The 21,383-nt window shown below is 38.9% G+C and overlaps 1 protein-coding gene across 2 annotated transcripts in view; it reads right to left on the minus strand.

Moving 5' to 3' along the window:
* The window catches only part of TEK (TEK receptor tyrosine kinase), a 44,248-nt gene extending 23,129 nt beyond the window's left edge, over positions 1 to 21,119 (minus strand). Inside the window, exons 1-3 of one of the 2 annotated variants that reach the window (XM_074855321.1) lie at positions 20,516 to 21,104; positions 8,275 to 8,586; positions 2,935 to 3,045 (exon numbers count right to left, since the gene is read on the minus strand). In XM_074855321.1, coding sequence (XP_074711422.1) covers positions 2,935 to 3,045; positions 8,275 to 8,586; positions 20,516 to 20,567 — 475 coding nt within the window. In that variant the 5' untranslated portion in view covers positions 20,568 to 21,104. Of the gene's footprint in view, positions 1 to 2,934; positions 3,046 to 8,274; positions 8,587 to 20,515 lie in introns of both variants that reach the window. The other variant, XM_074855322.1, reaches the window with a different exon arrangement.
* Between the last annotated feature and the right edge of the window lie 264 nt (positions 21,120 to 21,383).

Here is a 21,383-nt window from a genome sequence, read left to right on the forward strand (position 1 = left end):
GCTGCAGTCGGCTAATGCCAGGTCCAGCCAGCTATCACCAAAACATACATGCATGTGCTGACACACACTGTACCAACAGAGTCAGCCACCAACACACCCACACAGCAGAGCTGTGCCTTTACAGGTACTGCATGTGCACATGGGACTCACAGACTCTTGAACAACCCAGACAGCCTGATCCTATTCTCACTTGTCAGCTAGTCAGGTTTGCTGGCAGACTTCATACAGTCACACACCCAAAACTGGGTCTTAGCTGGCCTGCACCTACAGTCTGTCTAACAGCTGACTCTCAGACCTCTTATTCTACTCACTGGCTAGCCTGGCTTGAAGTTCATTAGTGTCACACATGACCACACACATGCACATGCAAATGGGTCCCTGACATAACTGGCCTTAGACACTTAGTCTCTCTGGCTGCTGACCCCAGACATACAAGCCCCTTTGACCCCTTGGCATGTGTTTCCAGTTACTTGGGAGTCAAAACTGTTGTGCCTTCTAGTCTGGCCTGAAGGTCACTAGCACATTTTGTGTATGCATACCAGGTAGAGAGCATATTTCTGTTGAAGAATAATTAAAAACAGAGTTTAATAAGATCAGACCTACTGTAGTGCAGAGCTTGAACAAAGCTGTGGCACCTTTTACCTGCCTCCCACCTCATTTTCCCATGCTTGTTCCTTTCCCGTTCACTTTGAGCCCTCCCTTTCTCCTGTTTGTCTCTTTGTCTAAATATCCCATTATTTCACACATGCTCACAGTCCCCCTCAATCATGCCATAGTAAATTTGCTCCTTCCCCCTGAAATCCATGATAATCCTGCTCCCTGCTTCTTATATTTACAAAGCTCTGGCTGAAGCTGCTCAGGGCTTTGTGTTGTTCCCTCAGTGGCCCTCAGAAGTTGGGAGAGCTCTGCCTATTAATGTTTTCTCTGTCATATGCTACTCCTTAGGGCTTGTATGTCTCTTTATTTAATAACTTCTCTTGTTCCTTGTCCTAGTCTTTTATGCTGAATGACCTTTAACCAGATGATACTCCCACAAATCAAATGCCTTCACCTTCTACATCCCCTTATAGTTTCACTGACAATGAAACAACTTTTTTCACTTTGCTGAAATAATTCAGAAGGTACAGGCAGAACTTGTACTCTCTGTGATCATACATACTGTCATACCATCAATTTGACTATAGTAAAATTTCAGACAGTCTAGAAACATAAAACTTTGCTGGGGATCATAATCAAAACACCAAAAGTTTTGAGGATCAGTTTATTCTATGACAACATATAAGAGTTCTTCAAGAAAACATGGCCAAAGAATAAGAGCAAAGAATGAAAGGGATTAGTTCTGAAACTGTAGGGCTTTCTTTGTGTATCTTTTGAGTTACAAACTGCAGAAAAAACTTGCAGCAAAATATTAAGAAAGCCTATGCTCACAGTCTGGTACAGTTTTTGTGGCTTGTTTTCCAACATGGCATGTGCTATGCCAATGTCTTAAAGCAATCTTGTTTAACAGAAGAGTTTAATTCATTAGACACCCTTTGTGAGGGTCTGCAAGGGGGAAGTGGTATTTTAAATGACTGAAGTGAAAGACTGCAACAGTTAAACATAACAGAACAAGTATTTTCTCTTCTTTGCCAGCTGCTGTATCAGGATTACTTAGGGATGCTATTTCAGCTGCAATCTCAGGTGGAGAACTTGACCTACTGTCCAGAGTCATGGTTAATTTGAGGCTTTTTGCCAAATTTCCAGTTGGAATCCTATCTAAGACAACACCATGATGTAAGCATTCCTGCTCTGACATATCAGCTGGTTCTTGTATAAGAAAATGCTGTATAAGAAAATGCTGACAGTAGATCACAAAATTTCCCTGGGGACCCTCAAAGGACAAGTGACAGCAAACTTTCTTCACTGTGCACTGCCATAGCTGAATAGCTCTGAAGAGCAAAGAAGCAGGTCTTTAAGAAATGCTACTTTGCATATTGTTTTTTTAAAAGACACCTTTTGGTTATTTTTCTCTTCCAGCATGTAGAGAAGTGCTCCAAGTATTGAGCAACTGGAGTTGAGGCTGTCCCACTGCATGCATTCTTTTGCAGTGTGCTGACACTTCCTTACCTCATCCTGCTCTATTTGCTCCATTTCCTGGTAGCTCATTGGAAGATAGACTATCAGCAGACAAAGATGGACCTCTACATTATGTGTGCTTTCCACAAGTATGATTTCTTGGTGTCTAACATTCTGATTAAGTTTGAAGGCACTGTGAGTTTCAGTGATCAGTATTTTACTATATTTCTACAGGAGGTAGATAGCAAACTGTACATATTTCCAAGTATCAGGCAGTAGCAACACACAGCTTGAGTTACATGTGATTTAGGTGCCATGTTAGATAGGAAGGTTGGTGTCATGAATTTTACAATCTGACTAATTTTTGTAGTTGAATGAGGATTAGATTTTGTTGACAGCTTTGCCTTTTTAATAGATTACTAGTGCTTAATTTCTTAGCCTAAAGAGCATCATAGAAGTTAAATGGCCTCTAAAAGTCATTTGAAGGAGGAAAGGTATGCACTTAAAAAGCAGTAAAAATGCAAAGAAAAATGCAGTAACTAGGCCTTCACAGTGACACAGAAGAAAAAAACAAAAGGTTGTTAAAAGTAGCCAGGCAAATATATGAGGAGACATAGAAGGAAATCAAAAAAGGAAAATGAGAAAAAAAGCAAAGGTATAAACAGAGAATTTGGCATTCTGGTGGAAGAGAAACAGGCCAGTTCAATATATTAGATATGGCAAATGGCTCCTTTAGAGAACATTAAATGCATGAGGAATTATGTCTGCTCCAGTTGTCCAGCATGGGCATCATCAGCAATGACTTTAAAACAGTTACGTGACACTTGGCTAAGGCAATGATAGCAGGAAGAGAAAAGACAAAAGAGGAAGGTTAATTACCATTTTTGTAGATCACTGCATCTTCCTCTTTTGCTGCCATTCTGATGAACGAAATATTCACATGCTCTCCCTTATTTGCTGTAACAGTTAATGCCACTGGGTGGAATGAGGCTGAAAACAGAACAGGACAGAAGTATGGGATAAATAGCAGCAGTTATTGTCTCTATCCAGTCTCTGGGCCGAAAGCTGAGAATGGTTTACAGCATGGCCCTGACTCAGAGTTTAACATTTAAATTTCTTTAAAGCACACACTGACTCTTCAGCCCCAGCAACCTCAACTCTCTGTTTTGGCATAGATAAAGGATCACCTATACCTTGAAACAACAGACTGCCACTAGAACCTGAGGCATGAAATAAAAAAACAAACAAACAAACAAAAAAGGACTTTGGCAGACTAACTGAAACACTTCCTAACTAGGAGCTCCAATGGACTGTAAAACACTTTCCCAAGTTTCTTCATCACTTGAGACATTTTTAAAGCAGACTGGATAAAGTACTGGAAAATGTATCATAGGGAACAAGCTGTCATTGGCAAACAAATACCCTGAGTGACTCAGTTCTTTTCTCCTTAAACGTTATGATGCAGAACAGTCAAGATAGTTCAGGAGACCATAGTCATGCAGGGCCTGGGGGAGATCTGGTAAGATAGGTCTGTGCTTGTGTTAGTTCACCATACTCTCTATAATTACTAAGAGCGTTGGCTTGCACTAAGAACAAAAGCAAAAAACATATTCACAGACAGTGATGCTTTCACCAAAATATTCTCATCTGAAAATGTGGCTTAATTAAAAAAAGTTCTGTGGGAGAAACTGTCTAGATCAGTGATATTTTTCAATTTTCCTTGGAAAATTGAAATTAATTTTCCTGCTTAAACAGAGAAATATTTTATACATTTGTTTATAGTTCTTGATTTAAGAAAAAGAAGAAAGTACTAGACAGAAGGATTTTCACACTTTTGTCTTTATCGTTGTTAGTGGAAAAAAATTATCAGAAGATAATTGAGGAAGGGACAGAAAAATCTCAAGAAGTATTACTTTTTGAAACCAGTGAAAAAATAATTTTAATTGCTACATTACTTGAAACAAGTTAGAAGTTGAGGATGCTTCCTTTCATTTAGATGAAAAATTCCAAGGGAAAGCTGTGAAATTTTTTGAGGATAAATTCAGGTTTTCTGGTCATTGATATGTCGTATGGAAAAAAAATTACAGAAACTATTCTAAAATTAGGCAAAGTTAACTTCCGAACTGTTCACCTCTTTATCTGAGAATGTTATGCCTTTGTACCTTCCCTTTAGAGCACCCAGGGGACCGAGGCATTGATTTTCTTGAGGCCCTTTTTCTCTTTTTGAGGCTGTTTTGCCTTAGAATTCCTCCTAAGCAAGTTCTTCTTGGGTAAGTCCGTCCTGCATCTTCTTTTTGTTCAGCTCCAGAGAGCCCAGTTCTGCTGCCGCCTGCCTCACCAGCAAACTGAGTGGGACCTTTCTGACAGAAAGATCCACCTGAGCTTCAGCTGGAAGGAATCCTTGGAGAGCCATTCATGCTTCTAGTTGGCTCTGCATTTGCACAGGTTCCTTTTCTATTAAAGTCACATTTCTTTCACAGGGAATATTTTGTTTAAGGAACACAAAAACAAGTTAGTATGAACTATTAGACAACTTACTCAAAAAAAATTGCCATTTTTCTATAGTCATGCCTCTTTTTTTCAGTTCAGTTTTAGAAAACTGTCAGTAAAGTGCACTTTGGCTCATACCAATGGTTGCAGAAAACAAATTTGGAGTCTGTGGCTGAAATTTGAAGGCAAAGAAATACACAGAGATAGGATCAGAAAGCACAGAAAAAATTATGAATTATGAACTAACTTTCTGTTATATGTGTAACAGAGCTGTAAAAAATGAGCATGTAGATGGCACATCAAAGTTTTTATGAGGCTGAAACTGTGTCAACTTCCACAATATTATTTTGTAAAATCTAAGGGGGGAAAAAGGGTAGTATGCTTGCAATATTTGAGAAAATATTATTTTAATATTTCCATTTCAGAATGGCATTTTAATTAAAAATCAAAATGTTTGTATTATGTTATGTGGTGTAAAAATAAAAAAAAATCTGAACAAAAAAGAAGACATTTCTATCTATCCAAGTCAACTTCTCTCCCAGAATTTTATTTCCTTGAGAATTTTTGACATTTTAATATTTTATTTCTGATTAGAAATAAGACAACTACTGAAAACTCACAATACTTTGCAGAATGGAATTTCCATCCCTTGTGCAGTTCTAATGTTTATGCTGTGAGCCTCTGCCACATGTTTTAATTCCTTTGTAAGTTCTATCCAATTGGAGGAGTCATCATACGGGAGGAATCTTCCTGTATGGCACTAAGCACATGCATGGGAATCTATTGAGCATTTGCCATGTTACCTAGGCACTGCTGTCTGAACTTACCTCTTAGAGAAACAAAGAATTCTAATATAGAGTAATGAAATAAGATCTTGTTAGAAACAAGAAAACAAAAACTGAAAGCAGTCCCAACTTACTGTCAGCTCCCAAGTTAGATGTTATTTATGAATAACAAATGCATGGTGAAAATCATGATCTATTTAGGAAAAGAAAATTCAACTGCATTCCCAAAAATGAATAGCTATTTACAAATGATCCTAAGTGGTTTAGTTGCAGTGTTTTTTGGACCAGATTTAGTGAGGCATTACTAATTGTTTTAACAAGCTATTAAACTTTTGTTTTCCCATTTTCTTTTTTTTGTGTGCTTAGCCACAAGACTTTTTCTTCAGAGTATTGTTACAATGCAAAGGAATGCACACTCCCTGGTGAGCTCAGTTCCAACGTATTTTTAGATTGTAAATTGTATTATTTCATTATTTCACATCTCGAGTGTGTGAATTCCTTATAGAGACATAATGAACTGAGTTGCAGGGCAAGTGCCATAATGTTTTGTCGCTAGCATTTCCATTATTGTCCCTTTGCCCACTCTAGAGATATTCTGTGGGGGAAACTCAATTGTATATATGAAAAAACACATTTACTGTATAGATAAATTGCATAAGTTATATTTGACTAGATGCAGAACAGGTTAAATAGTGTTCTATTCTAGATATGTGTGCTGTATACAGTATAAGCATTACTCCCCATATATATATAAAGCATAATCTGTTACCTCTCATTACATGTGTGAGTATTACATGTATAACCATAATGCTACAATATAAAAAATTCAGGAGAACAGCCTCATTACTTTCAGAATGGCACATGTGTAGAGCAAAACAGGAAAACAAACCTATTATCTTTCTGTATTATACAGCAAAAATCTTCACTGTATCTGCATATCTGATGATAGGTACATAACCAGGCAGATGACGGTTCCCTCTAAAGTCAGTGGAGCTACCCAAATGATTAATCCTTAACGAGTGTTTCAGCAGCTTCTTGCCCTGAGGCTGCAAAACAGTGGCTGGATTTTCAGAAGTGCTGCTCCTTCCCGTGCCTTTTGTGTCCTCAATGGAAAACTCCACGTTTCAACTCTTGCTTAATTTTTGGTGTTGAAAAACACATTCTGCCTTTAAAAATTATTCAGACAACACAAAGGGGAAAAAGGCCTGTTTTCCAACTACAGATGCTCTGCCAAACCTCACAGTCCTTCACTGACCTCTTCTTCCTCTTTCTGTGCACTTTAATAGCTTTGAGAATTTATCTTGCGCCACTTTCTCACCCATCCAGCCTGATTAGATTATATGGATTCACCAAAGAGTTGCTGGCTCAAATTCTGTCAGTAAAAGCTTTTGCAGAGAAAATCTGAGAGATGGATTCAAATCCAGAAATGATTCCAAGAAACCTACCTACTGCTGGCATGAATGTTGTGTTATTTCTGGTTAGAACAACTTCTGTCACATAGGAAGCTCCCAAAGTTTGATTACTTTAAATTCTCTGCTCCTAGGTTCACAGATACCAAGTGCAAAAACCTGATTGATTAAGCAGACACTCTTCCACTCATGGAAGTTGTTCTACATGACAGCCAGAGATGTGCTCAGCAAACTAACTTTCTGCCACAGGCAGGGTCACATTGACTTTCCATGGGCTGTTATCTCCTCCTCAATGCAGCCTCCTTTGACACAATGGAGTTGTCAGTCTGCATCTGCAGAGCTTTCTTGGGGACCAGTCCAACCCCCCCAAAGACCACATTTAGTCAGAGAAAACTTAAGCCAAAGAAAAATGCACTTGTTCTCCCCACCTTGTTTCTAATGTTCCTGTACTAAAAGAAATAAATAGACACTAGCTGTAGCTCAGACAAATTAAAAATGTCATTTTCTAAATTTGCTATATAATTTCAGGAGATACCAACAGTGATAATTGCTCTTACTAAAACCTTGTAAAGAAAGATTAAAAGTGTCAAGTCTCTTCACAGACCAGCCACCATGTCACAAAAAATTAGCAATCCAAGACTTCTACTAGAAATCGGCTGAAGTCTTGAAAACTTGATTTGCTGCAGAAAAGTACCCAAAATTTCTTGCACTTTTCTGCAGTTTATGGTGATCTCTGCTTTGGAACTTGTCCCAGAAGTTTAATGAGGTCCAGAGACAGCAAAATTTTGCAAATAAGAAAATGTAATTTAATGGCTATATGGTGGCCCTTGGAAATCCCACCTTCTCATCCCATCACCTCTCTGCCATATTTGCTTTTTCTACTGTGCATAAGCTTAAAACCAAACCCAAGTCAATAGTGAAATCCATAGTGGATTTTTGTGAATAATGTTCTCTTTGGGAGACTTCTCTGGAGTTTCTGTCCATTGTTGAGATGGATCATTTTTTTCCATACTGACACAGACTGTACAGATCCAATATTGCTGATCTGTAGTTTCACTGAACCTTAGCCAAGGCAGTTATTTTCGAGGCTCAGGTTGCCTGTTTATTAAGAAAAAAAAGATAACAATGTTTGACTACCCACATCTCAGACCTGTCAAGACTTTAAAATGGAAGCGTGCTTAGCTATCAAGGGTCTGGGATGTGAAAAACCCACTGCAGGAGTTACCATATATGCTATTTCTTGGCATCAGTACTTATTTTCCAACTGACTTTGTGTTCCTGGCAGTAGCCAGATACAGGCAGAATACCCACAGATTTCTAACTGACTGGCGAGGAAATGACTAGCAGCTAGTATCAACCAGTTGTCTCCGTGCTTTAGGAAAAAACACATGGGCTTGAGCCAAGTCTGTTTTTGTTGACTCCAGACTGCCTTACCTGCTCTGGAGCCACATTTGTGCCCACTTCTGTCAACCAGGGATAACTGCCAGTCTGCAAGCAGTGACATGCAAAATTCAGATCTGACCACCATACAGTACCTCCCAGCGGCATCTTCATGGTATGTATCCTTGTCACCTCATCCTGGAGTTTCCCTTCACAGTAATATGCTCCTATAGTTTCACTGGCCTGTTCCCTCTTCCACACCACTGTTTTGGCTGTTGCTCTCTTTGAATCTTCATTAACTTCCAGTGGTTCCCGGTGCTGGTTTGTCACATCCTCCTGGTCTCGGTCTATTGTGATAGACTCACGGGAACGCCATTTGGAAGTGATACAGATAAGTGATGTCTCAGAGTTGCCCACCAGAGGGAATGAATTAATCAATATGAGGTCCAGTGCCGCATCCACTTTACCTAAGGAAAGAAGCAGCATGTGAAAAGATTTTTCTGAAGAGTTTGAGTATGTGGCCTACCAAATTGCCAGATAAGCCGTTTCACCCAGCACACAGGGTTTCTCTGGCTGATGTCTTGCACAGCTTTTGTGCAAAATAGGAAGACTGTAGATTAACTATTCTGCAACACTGACTTTAGGATTTACTTTTTATGACATGAACATACTTTTTATGTAAGGAACATTTGTTCTTCTCAGAAGAGGAAATATGACTCGCAAACTTGTGGAATTTCTTTTAAGAGCTGTTGTGGAAGCCCAAGAAAAATCATGGGTTGCAGAAGCAGATAGATGCCTGAATAGTTAGACACATACGTAAATGCCTCAAGTATGGTGCTTTGCTGGTAACAGGGTCAGTAGATCATAAGGTTGTCAGTTTATTAGTGTTTCTTTTATGTCCCTTAAATGGATTTAATACATATGAATTGATGTAAAGCAGATGAGTCTTTCACTTATAGGAATTGGCAGTACTTTGGAGTATTTTTTTCAGCTGTTTTATGATTTTGGATTAATGATTTCATAATCATTCACATGTTAACCATCAAAGCCTTAACAGACAGCAGCAAGAACCATGGCACAAAGAAACTTTCTCAAAAGCAGAGAGCAAGTCGGCAGCACTAGTAAAGCTAATTTTTTATGAGGTTAGTTTTAAATCAATCAAAATTACTCCCTTTGATCAATAGAACTGCCAGAAATACATGGAGATGGAAGTTCTTTGGAAATTATAGATACAAGCTTGATTAAAACAGTCTCTGACAGAGCACTACAGATTTAGTTTTCAAATACACATAGCAGGAGGGAAATACAGCTCTCCTATAATCAACAATTTGCAAATAACAGGCGTTTCCCTTTACTTTTGAAATTCACATTAAGGAGAAGGGAAACAGTAACATTTTTTCCAGCTGAAACAGGAAGAAGAATTGATTTCTTTTATTCATCACATCTATTTTCCTGCTTTGGATACAAGTATATTTTGTATTTACACAGAGAGACCCAGTATTTAATACCACTCAGCTTCCAAATGTTTCTCTGATTGGAAGGAAGGGGTATAGTCTTAGATAAGGGAGGTCAAAAGGTCTTAGTGCTGACTGCAGTCTTTGCGTGTGTCTCTGTAGTGCTGGGGCCAAGGGAGGAGGTCCTCCTCTGCTTTCATTGCCAGCAACCACTCTGGGGACTGAAGTATCTTGACAGCACACTGACACTCACCACACCCAGCCAGTCTGCCACAGTTACCACCCTTTAATGTGCCAGCCCAGATAATCTGCTGTTACATAATGGAGAAATTAAACCTTCTGGAAAGGATGAAATGGCTGTTAAAGTAAATATTGCATAAAGGTGTAGGTCAGCAATGTCAATTCATGCTGCTGCACATTACAAAAATAAATCCTTTGAACAAAGTAGAAGAAGTATGTGGTAGAAATGAGGCCAGACTCATGCAATCATTTAATAGGCCGTTTATCTCAACGTTTTTACTTTTATATGAGGAACACTTGTGCTCTTACTATGGGTCTGATGCACCAGCTGAAGGCAGATGTAATTCAACAGTCACCAACACTGAAAGCAGAGGACTTCAGTTTCTATCAGCAAGGATCACATGCCAGGTGGAGATATTCTTAAAATCATAAACTGCAAGATTCTGATTTCTGCAGACTTTTGTGAAACTCAGAATCAAATTTGGATCCAGACTCCGTGACTTGATGTGATTGTCTGTGCTGAGGTCAGGCAGGGTGCTGCAGATCAGAACTGAAGTATTTCGATGTCTCTGCCTAGCATCCACAGAGCACAGAGCTGGAACTGTCTTTCCAATTCAGAGGTATGGACCTAAGTTGCTGAGGTCCTTCAGAGGATGACTGCTCATCAAGGGCTCCAGTTCCATTTGTCTAGCATTTCTCTCTTCCTCTGACCTCCAATATAGATATAAAGGTGAAAATACCACCTCTTGCTCCCCTGCATCTCAATCTTTTAATATGATGAAAAAAGTAGTAGAAGTCTTAGTTTTGAGGACTAGCTTTCATGTTACCTTTGATTCCTATGCAAGACATAGCAAAGCAATACCATATCAGATTCAAGCTATTTGCTGCATACTCTTCTGTTTCTTTGTAATAATACAAATCATGTAACCAAGGTGTAGAACAAGCATAGCTCAGAAGTATTGCTTATTTCATTTGTGATTATTCCAGACAAATCAAAATCTAGCCACTAGTGGGTGAATAGTGGTCTAATCGATTGTGTAAATATAGGTGGTATTTTGTCATATTAAACACTGCAGAGTAACCCAGACACCTGCATGAAGCAGATGGAGCACAGATGGAGTTTCATGTCTTCCTGGAGAAACACTAGAAGGCCTTTCTGCATCTAAAAAAGAATAATAGCTATGCATAAGTATGGAATCATATGCCAAGCATGATTTGGCAGTTAAGGTTTCACAGTTGGAATATATTGCAAGCAGAAATTTAAATATATACAAGTGAAAGTTTTGCACTAAGAAAAGATACGCTTTAGGTGGATTTTGGAAAAAAAAAAAAAAAAAAAGCATACTAGCAGCACATTGACTTGAAGGAAACTCACTCATTCAACTCAGAATCTAGAACGACCGGCATTTTAAAGTCAGCCTAAGGCCTCTAACATGATAGAAAGGCTTTCTTTGACTCCACTGGGAGTTGCTGCCCTCAGACTGTGGAAAAAACCCCAGAAATGTGTAAAATGCACATATGCTTTATACTTAGTGATTCCTACAGCATCTCTTTCTGGTAATGTAACTTAAACTAATCCAAAAGTCCTCGCTGAAAAGGAATTTACCTAGTCTGGCAAAATTTAGGTAAATCCTACCCTTGGTGTTAATGATGACTTTGAGTATGTAAGGACTAAATAAGGACAACAGGATTTAGCTCTCTGAGAAAAGCACAAAACATACAGACAGGAAACAGCCTGTCTCTGTACCAGTGAAAATCCTCTGCGCTTCCTTGAAAAAGTCCTTTGAGTCCTGCCCCGGTCCTTGAAGAACTGACCTTATCAGGAAGGCAGTTTGCTGTGTGTGCAAATAGCTTTTGAGAAGAGAGCACTTGCAGAAGGCTAATGCTGGAAATGGAAGGTACCCTGCAGAAAAGATTCATTGCCCAGTATTTATGACACAACTCATTGTCGTGCAGTGCTTTGAGCCCTTCCAGCACAGAGAAAATGGCATCCTCTAAAACTAAGTTTAAATAATAGTACGCCCACTATAACCCAGATGGCAAAATGAATGCAGGGAGACCTTTGAAGTTCCTCGTGGGCCACTCTTAACTACAGGATTGTGCTCTCCTTAGGTGATAACTGGCTGTGCCTTTCACAGCTTCTCTAGTACATGACCGCGCTGGGAAATTGTGCTGAACAGCGAGTAAGTGTATCATGCTGTCTTCGCAGCCCCTGTGTGTTCTCATTCCCTACCAAAATGCCATTCATACAGGCACAGAGTTACATTTTCTGTGCTGTGTAACACCAGCAAAATTCAGTCAGGACCAACTGGAAGAAACAGGTCTCAGAAATTCCCTGGAACACATCCCAGACGCAGGTCAGCTCAAAGAGCAAGAAAGTATCTGATAAAGTTTAAAACATCAGTTCCCTAGATTGTTATTGGTGTTAGACACTAATTCGGGAATAAAACAATGTGTCGGTCTTGAGCTGAGACAATTTAATGCCATAGATAAGTACACACAGCAAGTCTTATGAGAACAGAAAAGTGTTATGATTTGTCCTCTCATCTCAGAAAGCCCCTGCCCAAATACTTGCAGATTTACACCAAATACTGCAGATTTACAAATCAGAATCTTGCAGATTTACAACTTTGTGTGGTCCCCAGGAAAACATGGGAATATTGAAGACAATTTCTACCTAGGGTGAGACCTTTGCAAAGTTGCCTGTTAATTGGAAAAGTGTTCAATAATGTGGAGTGGCTAACACTCCTCTACCATAGCAAGCAGCCAGAGTGGTCAGCTCCATCAAGATAAAGGATAACCATACTCCACTGCCCCCCAAACACATATTAAACACAAGTCCGTGTTGCAAGGTGTATTAAAAATGAAAAGTTCTGAGTAAATGTTGTAGCTATTAATTAATACTGGGTAGTAGTGGAATGAAAGAAATTGCTTAGGCATTACACTTCTAATGATGTATTTATTGTCCTTATATTTGTAGAGCTTTATTATTAACTGCTTGAAGTGTCCATAAGCTGGAAGTCCTTCCCTTGACATTTGGAGCATAACAGAAGAAAAAGAAGAGCTGTGGTAAGAGATAAGTGGAAAGATTAATACTTTTAAAGTACTAATTATTTAAGACAAGAGGAGATGGCAGAAAATTCCAGTAAATTCTACCCTTTTTTTCATCAGATTAAGCAATGGGAATAAAAGGTGATGTAATTTGAAATGTTTAGGCAGTTGCTTTTTTTACTGTTATTGCTTGGAACATAAATTATTTCTGCTGTTAACTATCTGGGAATACGAATATAAAACTTATAGATACTATACTAGCAGAGAAAAAAAAGAATCTGTGTTTAGTTCAGATTTGGTGTTATGCTGAAAGTAAAACAGTCAGTTGCATACGACACTCACTGCAGCATTTAAAAATCATTTTGAGACTGATGGAAATGTATATCCCACACTGTCAAGTCATCACACTCCTTCTTCAAGTCTCTTATGAAACAACACCAAGCACTCTTTCTGCTTGAAAGAATAAGGTTTTGATTTAGAACAAAACTTGCTAAATAGCCAGCATGCCCATGTTTCTCTTTGTGTCTTGTTTTGTAGTTACAAGTTCAGCTGTACCCTCCTCAATTGTATTTTTCTGTATAAAATTACACACCAGATTAAAATAATTTAACTAATCTGTTTAGGAATACAAATGGCCATCATATAAGCAATTTTGCTGAAAAAGTATAGCATTTGATTAATTCTTAGTGAAGTACTGAATAAATTACATTGAAATTTTTAAACAATTAACTAATTAGCCAATCTGGAATATAATCAGGATGGAAATAATGCAAGTGAAATATGAAGAGACCCAATCCCTATGTCCCTTCTCTGATTAAAAAAAAAAAAAAAAAAAAAAACCAACAAAACAACAAAGGAAAAGAAACAGAGTACTCCTTACTTAATATTAAATCTAATCAGAAACTAAGTCAAAACATTAGCTGTTTGGGGATATTTTTCATATAGAGAGTGGAACATAGACTGCACCAGAATTTAGCAATCTTTATTTCCTCTTTTTCTGTGCACTCAACATTTCTCTTATCAGTCTCGGTTATTTTTTGTTCATTTGCTAAAAAAGTAAATAATTTGAGGGGGCCTTGAAATCACATATTCTTTTTATGGACTCAATAGTCTCTTAGTGTCCTGGAAAGTTCATCTGGAATGTAAAGATAGAAACAGCTCAGTTAATTTCTCCTGGTGAGTCAAGTTCTCTTCTGACAGCTCAGTCCCCCACAGGAAAACAACGCTGAAGTTATTATTACCTGAAGAGATTAAGATTCTCTGCCACATGGCAGCAACAGCAGGGCAAAAAAAGAGAGAGAGACAGAAATGCTGCATAAAACAGCTCATAAATGAGCAAAAAGTCAGGTTTTCCAGTAAAACCTTTCTTCTTGTCCATGGAAAGAATCTGACTGCTTGTATCTCATGTGGTGCTACTGGGCAGCTGTGGGATGGCTCACAGCTCAAATACTGAGACCTCTTGCCCTTAGTAATAGGGCATTATTTGTGGAGGAAAGGTATTGTGAAACTAATAAGAGACAAAACATTAGTGACAGAACATTGTTTTGCTACTTAGTAGTAGTGGGAAGACCAGAGCACAAATGTGAAAAATAAAATAGTTTGTCAAAGCTACTATGCTAATGGTTTCTTACAAGCCCTTGAGTTCATCTGGAGCAGTTCAAGGAAATGCAACTGCCTTCTTGTAAAATAGAGTACAATGTTTTCTCTACATTTCAGTTGTTTCACAATTCGTAAAAGCAATCTTTTAAGATGAAAAAGCTAGAAAAGAAGCACTGGTGCAGCTTGGTTGGGAGTTTCACAGTGAGGGTGCCTAAATGTGAGTGTGTAAGTAACCAAAATGTAGAAAGACTCTTTCTCATGACTTCTCCTTAGGCCTGGTTGACCAAATGCAAGTAAAGCAGAAAACAATGTAACAGCAGAAATTGTTTGTTGAACAACCAGCTGACAATGTGCTAGATAATGCTGAAAAAGGATGAGGAATGTGGGAACGCTTGAGTAGGACAGGTTTGTAGTTTAGATACACCTGGCTGGATTAGCAGCTAGCCAAATACGGGTACTACCATCAAGAAAGTACTTGCAAGCAAGAATAAATATGTCCATAACAAGGGTGATCCTTGTAAGTTGCATCATGAAGCTACTATATATACTGTATGTTGTTTGTGCACATGTGCCAAGTTGAAGTATGCAAAATAACATAGGTAATCAATTACTCTTCATAGGATATATCAACATGCATAAGGTTAACTGTCTGAAAGTGTCTGTGAGTGCTGGCTGCTGGACATACTGTAGTACATTCTTACCTCTACAGTAGTGTACCCTCACTCTGCCACTTACCAATTTTTCTGAGTAGTGGGAGATGTTTCTGTTGCTAAGCACACTTTGTGAGTAATGAGGTTAAGCTCCCTGACCAGTGGCAGGTCTGGGGTGAACAGTCAGAAAATAATAAAAGAGAAAATCATCAGCATGATCAGAAGTGCAGATGGAACTGCATTGTCAAGAGAGACTTGTCATACTCCAAAAGGGAAATTAACCAAGCCACTTCAGACAGGCTCACACAATGCAAAAAGTAAATAAATACCAGGCCATCAAAATACCCACCTTGAAGCAAAAAGTTTATGTATTTTACCCTTGAATCCAGAAATGTCATTTGTGAACCTGTCTTTCAAAAATCCTTTCAGAACTTAGTAAATGCCTAATATCTTCACACCCTAAGTGTTTGCATTTCCTAGGGATGAATTACAGAATGAATTTTGGTGGGGTCTTTTTACTTCTTTATGATATTTTGTTTAACATTATTAGTGCATGTTCTTAGTTTGGGTGTTAGTTGGAGAGCAGTTATCAGATCTGTACCCTAAAAAATAATCAGCATTTTAAAGTCCTTACAGGAAAGCCTTCAGTTCAGACACAGGCTGGTTCTTTGCTATGCGTTGCCACTGAAACCACAGTGGAACAGCATCCTAGATGTGATCTTGCCACTAGCACAGGCCAGATACTGTCTTTGGAGGACAGTTCTTCATTGCCATTTCTCTAAGATTTTCATCCCTCTAGTTCCAGATAGATCTTGCATCACTATGGGAGCTGACCATGGAACTATGTATCTGTCTCACACAAGTTGTAGGTGCATCCATGTTTGGTTCATTTCTTCTTTCTATGGAAAGCTGAACAGGGTTTTTGTGTGTTTAAGAGATAGGTCTGGGTGAAGCAGGCTCAAGTCTACATGACCAATACAGAACAGGTTTCCAACTCAGATAATTCTCATTGCGGACACATGAAGGACCAACTCCGCTTCTCCTCTGCCCTAAAGCCGGCTGCTCAGCTGCAGTCAGTCTCTCTGACTTCTATGCTCCCTCTTGTCCCCCTAAAGCCTTCCAGATGAAATTTTTGTGGGTATCAGACCATGTCTGCAAAATGTTACAACTTCATTTTTTTCCCTGAAATGAAATTTCAGCAAAAAAGTAATCCATCCAAACAGCTTAGTTATGACTATATACCCAAACAATCTATGTTGTGTATATATATATATTTACATATATGAAATCTGTATGTAAAACAATAGCTTATGTTCACACTATTGAATGTAATGTGATTGCATGTCACCCTTTTAGATTTGATTCGTCCAGGTCTGATGCAATGCCTTTTCACTCCTGACTATTCCCAGCTGCTGAAACAGCCTCTGGGAACACAGGCCTCCTGAGAGCTACTCTACCTCTCACTAGGTCTGAACCAGGCACACACCAAAAGCAAAATCTAAAGCTAAAAAAAAAAAAAAAAACTGGAGAGAATCAGCCCACTTTTGTAATTCCACTTAGGGTAGGTGCACAGAGCTGCCTGCACAGGCTAAAGCTATTGGTTTTGGCTTCCAGATGCTGTCAGGGTGTGATGAATTAGGTCACAGCTGGAACTTTTTTCTTTGCAAACATATAGCCAACAATGTAACTAAAACAGAACAGCTCGCTCTCTCCCCCATAAGACAGATCCATCAATTTCGTAGTCACGACCATCCTAACAGAACTGTGCAGTAATACCAACATTCAACAGGTCAGAGATTCAAAGTGATTCCTGTGTCAGGCCCAATATTTTTGGATTAGATGAAGGCTACATCTCAAGAAGAGTCTAAATTCCATGTAAATTTCAGACTCATGAAAGAGGCACATGGGTACTGTTCCCTTTGGCTACATAACTTGTGTGTGTCAGGCAGATGCAGTTGCAGGGTCTCACAAATCAAACGCACTTCAGGAACAAGGAATGAAATCCATTTTTAAATTTCTCTTGCAATTCACATTAGTAGTTTGATAATTTATATGTCTGAAAGACTGTGTGTCAGTGTAATGTTTACTCAGCATAGTTTTAAAATACCTGAGATTAAAATCACAGACGTGGTTTGTGTCCACCTCTTTGCCTGTGGAGGCTCAAAGCCCCAGCACTGCAGCTGTAGGACAGACTGTTTGAAGTTTGGTTGGCATTTTGGTCTGACAACAGCATATCTGAAGATACTCACACAGACCTAGTTCCTTTAATTATGGGAAAAATGACATTCGTGTTCACTGTCACAGGCATGTATTAACCAGAGGTTAATTCAGGTTTTCTTTAGGTTAAGTTAACCTTCACAAGAGAAAAACAGGTCTTGAAGCAGAATTATTAGAACTTTCCAGTCTAAAAATTACAACTTGTAATTTTGAAAAGCTTACAGCATCATAATGGTGCTTATGTGTCTGGTAATATGTGTTAAAAGCTGCTCTAACTTTCTAAATATATAAATGAGTCACATAATAATAGTATGCACAATTTATGTTTTTTTTTCATAACACCTACTGATCTCACCAGCCATCGACAGGGATGATAGAGAGCTGCCACTGAATGCCACTGCACTGTTAGCTCCACTGTTACCCTTTCTTAAGAGGCTAATATAACCCTTTGAGTCTTTTACCATATATGGATCCAACAACTAAATCACAAAAAACCCCAAACAAACCCAAAACCCCAGTATTTTTAGAAACATACTGGATCTAAGATTATTGGTAGAGCAGAGCTATAGCACAGAAGATTCTGTCTGTCTTGAAGAATGGAGACATTTGGCAATGTATATTTTTCCTGACAGAAATAGTCAAAGGCATGTGCTTGAAATTGGTTTTAATTGTTGCTGGTTTACACAAATCTCTTACTGACGGTGGCCATCTTGCTAAAATAAGGCTCACACATGAACATTTGTGAGAGTTAGCCCACTGTGAGAAGCTTCAAGCAAATTTCCAGACCATCTGAGGATGTTGCTAAGAGGCAAAAGCCAAATTCTGGCACTCATTACTGGCTTTGTCCTCAGCCTTCCAAGGGAATAGGTGAGTCTACAACTCTTCTTTGGTCAGGACTTAACAAATCATACCTAGTCACAGCCTTGGGGTTTGAATTATACTTCAGGATGGATGCCAGGATCATTTTGATTCTACAAAATATTGACTGGAGTAGAGTCAACCAAAAGAAAAACATGTGGTGATGCTCAGTCTAGTTTCAAGAATCCCAATAGGAGTAAATTCAACCCCTTGTCAGTTTAATTGAACATTTGCTATGGCAAGCAGAGACCCTGTATACAGTGTAAAAGTGAGCATTTGTGTATATTTTGAATGTTAACTTCCAAATCAGACCTTTAGCTCTAGCTGCAAATGGAGTACTCTACTAAAAAAAAAAAAAAAAAAAAAAAAAAAAAAGACATTAAATCGAAGGCTATTTCTTGTAATAGGAGCCAAGCTGACGGTCTTCACCTTGGAAAAGGGTGGAGTGGATTTTGTGCCTACCCAGCAACACACCCAGAGAAGCCCACAGTCACTGGGGAAAAGGTTAAGCCAGTTCACTGTCTGCACCGAGTGTAAAGCCTCCCCTGCTCAGGGAATGTCATTCCTGCTTTCCTGAACTCCGCCTGCAATATCTAGAGGAAAGCAGGCTCACATTGTCTTCCACCGCTCGCCCCAGGAAACATGATATCATTCTCAAACAAAAGCGGGAAAGCTGACAGATCTATTGAGATGGGTGTGACTACAGCACACACCTCACTGGTCAGCCCCTGTGGAAAAGGCAGTGACTGACAGCTCTTCAGGACTGAGCTGTCTGCATTGTCCGTGTTTATAGATAATCTCTGCAGCCGGCTTGTTTTTCTCTCATACTTGTGACTTAATGAATGTTGCTTGCTTTCTGTGTCGAGTATGTTACCACGTAGAGAAACAGGAGAGACAAGGAAAAAGAGTTGGGGTAACTAGAATTTCTTTTCTCCATCCATAATGCTTACACCACCCAGGTATCTCCTTAAAGTGAAAAGCTGTAAGTGATCTGAGGGCTAGATAGGTTGAATCAATGTGCAGCTAAGCAATCAAGAAACTTAAGCCACAAAAGAGGAATTGGTAAACAATATGCAGCCCATTACAGCACTGGCTAGATAAGAATACTTATAAACATGCATTCAACAGATTTTACACACTTTTTTTTTTTTTTTTCATTTTTTAATCTCTAGCCTTTTATAGACTCCAAAAATAACAGCTCAAACTCATTTCTTAATAATTCACTTAGCTATTAACATGCTGCTAATCAAGAAGATCTGGAAATGGTAAAGCAAGTTACATGGCAATGAGGACTTCTGCCTTTTCTTGATACTTTCTGGTTTTCATTGCAGTACAATCTGCAGTTTTACAGCACATTACCTTTTTACTGTGAGATGGACTAGAACAACTTATGCATGTCTTAATTAAATGGTTAGGAGTGAGTCAAGAGTCTAAGGTTATTGTGTGAGTTTTATTTCTTTTTTACAGATTTTGCTTGGTATGTTTTCCAGAAGAAACTGTATAGACAATCAAAATATGGATGGTGAAAGCAATACTCAAATGCTGAGCAACTAAGAACCAGATGGCAAGAGCGCAGGCTTCCTTTGGGCTCTGCTTGTGACAGCTTCAGCAAAACATCTCTAATGATAACGGTCTGAATACTGTAAACTAAATTTGCATTAGTATAATTTTACTGCATACCTTTCTGCAGGTGTCTCTTATGACTAACTTCTGACTCCCTGAACTAATGACATTTGCTGGTAATACTGAATTGTTCTTTAGCTGTATTTGAACTGTTATTAATTGATCTTATATAATGTGCATTTTTCTGCCCTTTTTGTCCACTGACTTTCATCTAGATTCCAGTTGTGGAATCTTGTCTAAAATCACTGGAATACCTATAAATGTCAACATTTTCTACTGCACAGCCAGCTCATAAAGTCAGTCACAGAAAAAGTCAACATTTAATCTGTATATAGAGCAGATATTCTTGGGGAAAGACATCAATGAATTCAATGAAACGAGATTTATGGAAAAGTTAATACCATTAGACAGAAGAGAAACCCTGCTGCAGTGTGTGTATATGTCAACAAATAACTCAACTATTAAAAAGAGGTAGCATCGGATTCTACAAGTAGTTAAATCCTCCCCCATAGCTCGGCCACAGTCCTGCCCTCACTCCCTCTAAGAGTGCTGCACAGAGGTAAGTGGACTCACTGAAACAAACACAAGTATTAAAACAATAAAGATAAAAGTGCTGGAGTAGAGAGTCATGTGTTTCGTCTGCACATTGCATGAGAAGCAAGAAAGGCATCAGGTCGGCTGTAGATATTAAAGCAAAGGCTTACCTGAAATCATCAGGCTGAATCCATAGAGAACTAGATGTGCTAAAGGGTCCATGCTTTCCAAAATATATCCATCCAGTTCTTACAGTTGCTCATGGAGTATCCTTTTCTCGGGGTAGACGTTTACCGGTTACTCTTCTCCTGCATGGTACGCTGTTTACAACTCAGGCAAGAAATCGTAGCACTGGCGCAGGCTGGAACAGTCTCATTGCTGTCTGAGTACAGGGAGTTTAAGTTCCTTTTTCCTGTTTCCTTTGTAGATTAGGATGGGAAAGGCAGGATCTTAAAGGCATTTTTGTGTCAGCAGGACTACAGGGCAGTGCAAATCCCGTCCATCCAGCAATGCATCAGAACAGTTATCTGGAGCTGGGGACTGCTGTTGGTCACCGTCAGCAAAATAGGAACAATGATGGCATCTTCCAGTAGGCGGGAGAGTGCAAGTAAAAAGTCCTCCACCTAGGTACAGTAGGTAGAAAGTGTCATCCCCTTCTCAAAGTGCAGCTCTGCTAATTTCTCAGGGTGCTATCATCTTTTCCCTTATTTATTTAATCCACGTGTAAGCTGCTGGCTGCAATGCATCCCAGCACACAGTAATAGAAATATGAAGTAAACAGTAACAAAACAACCAGCTGAATCCAGTATAGACCAAAGCCATCCACAATCCAGCAAACTATTCCATTAGTTCATGTGCTTTAGTGGAAACAATTTTTCTCTATGTTTGACAATTGGAAACAGACTGAAAACTTGTTGCAATAATAAATTGCACCCAGAGCTATTACGACTTCAGTGGGATCAAAATGCCACATCACTCAGGGGGGGGTCTCAAAACTCAGAAGCTAAAAGAAAACATCAGGAAAAAAATACAAAGAAA

Source organism: Strix uralensis, chromosome Z, assembly GCF_047716275.1.
Source record: "Strix uralensis isolate ZFMK-TIS-50842 chromosome Z, bStrUra1, whole genome shotgun sequence".
In the NCBI taxonomy this organism is placed as follows: domain Eukaryota; kingdom Metazoa; phylum Chordata; class Aves; order Strigiformes; family Strigidae; genus Strix; species Strix uralensis.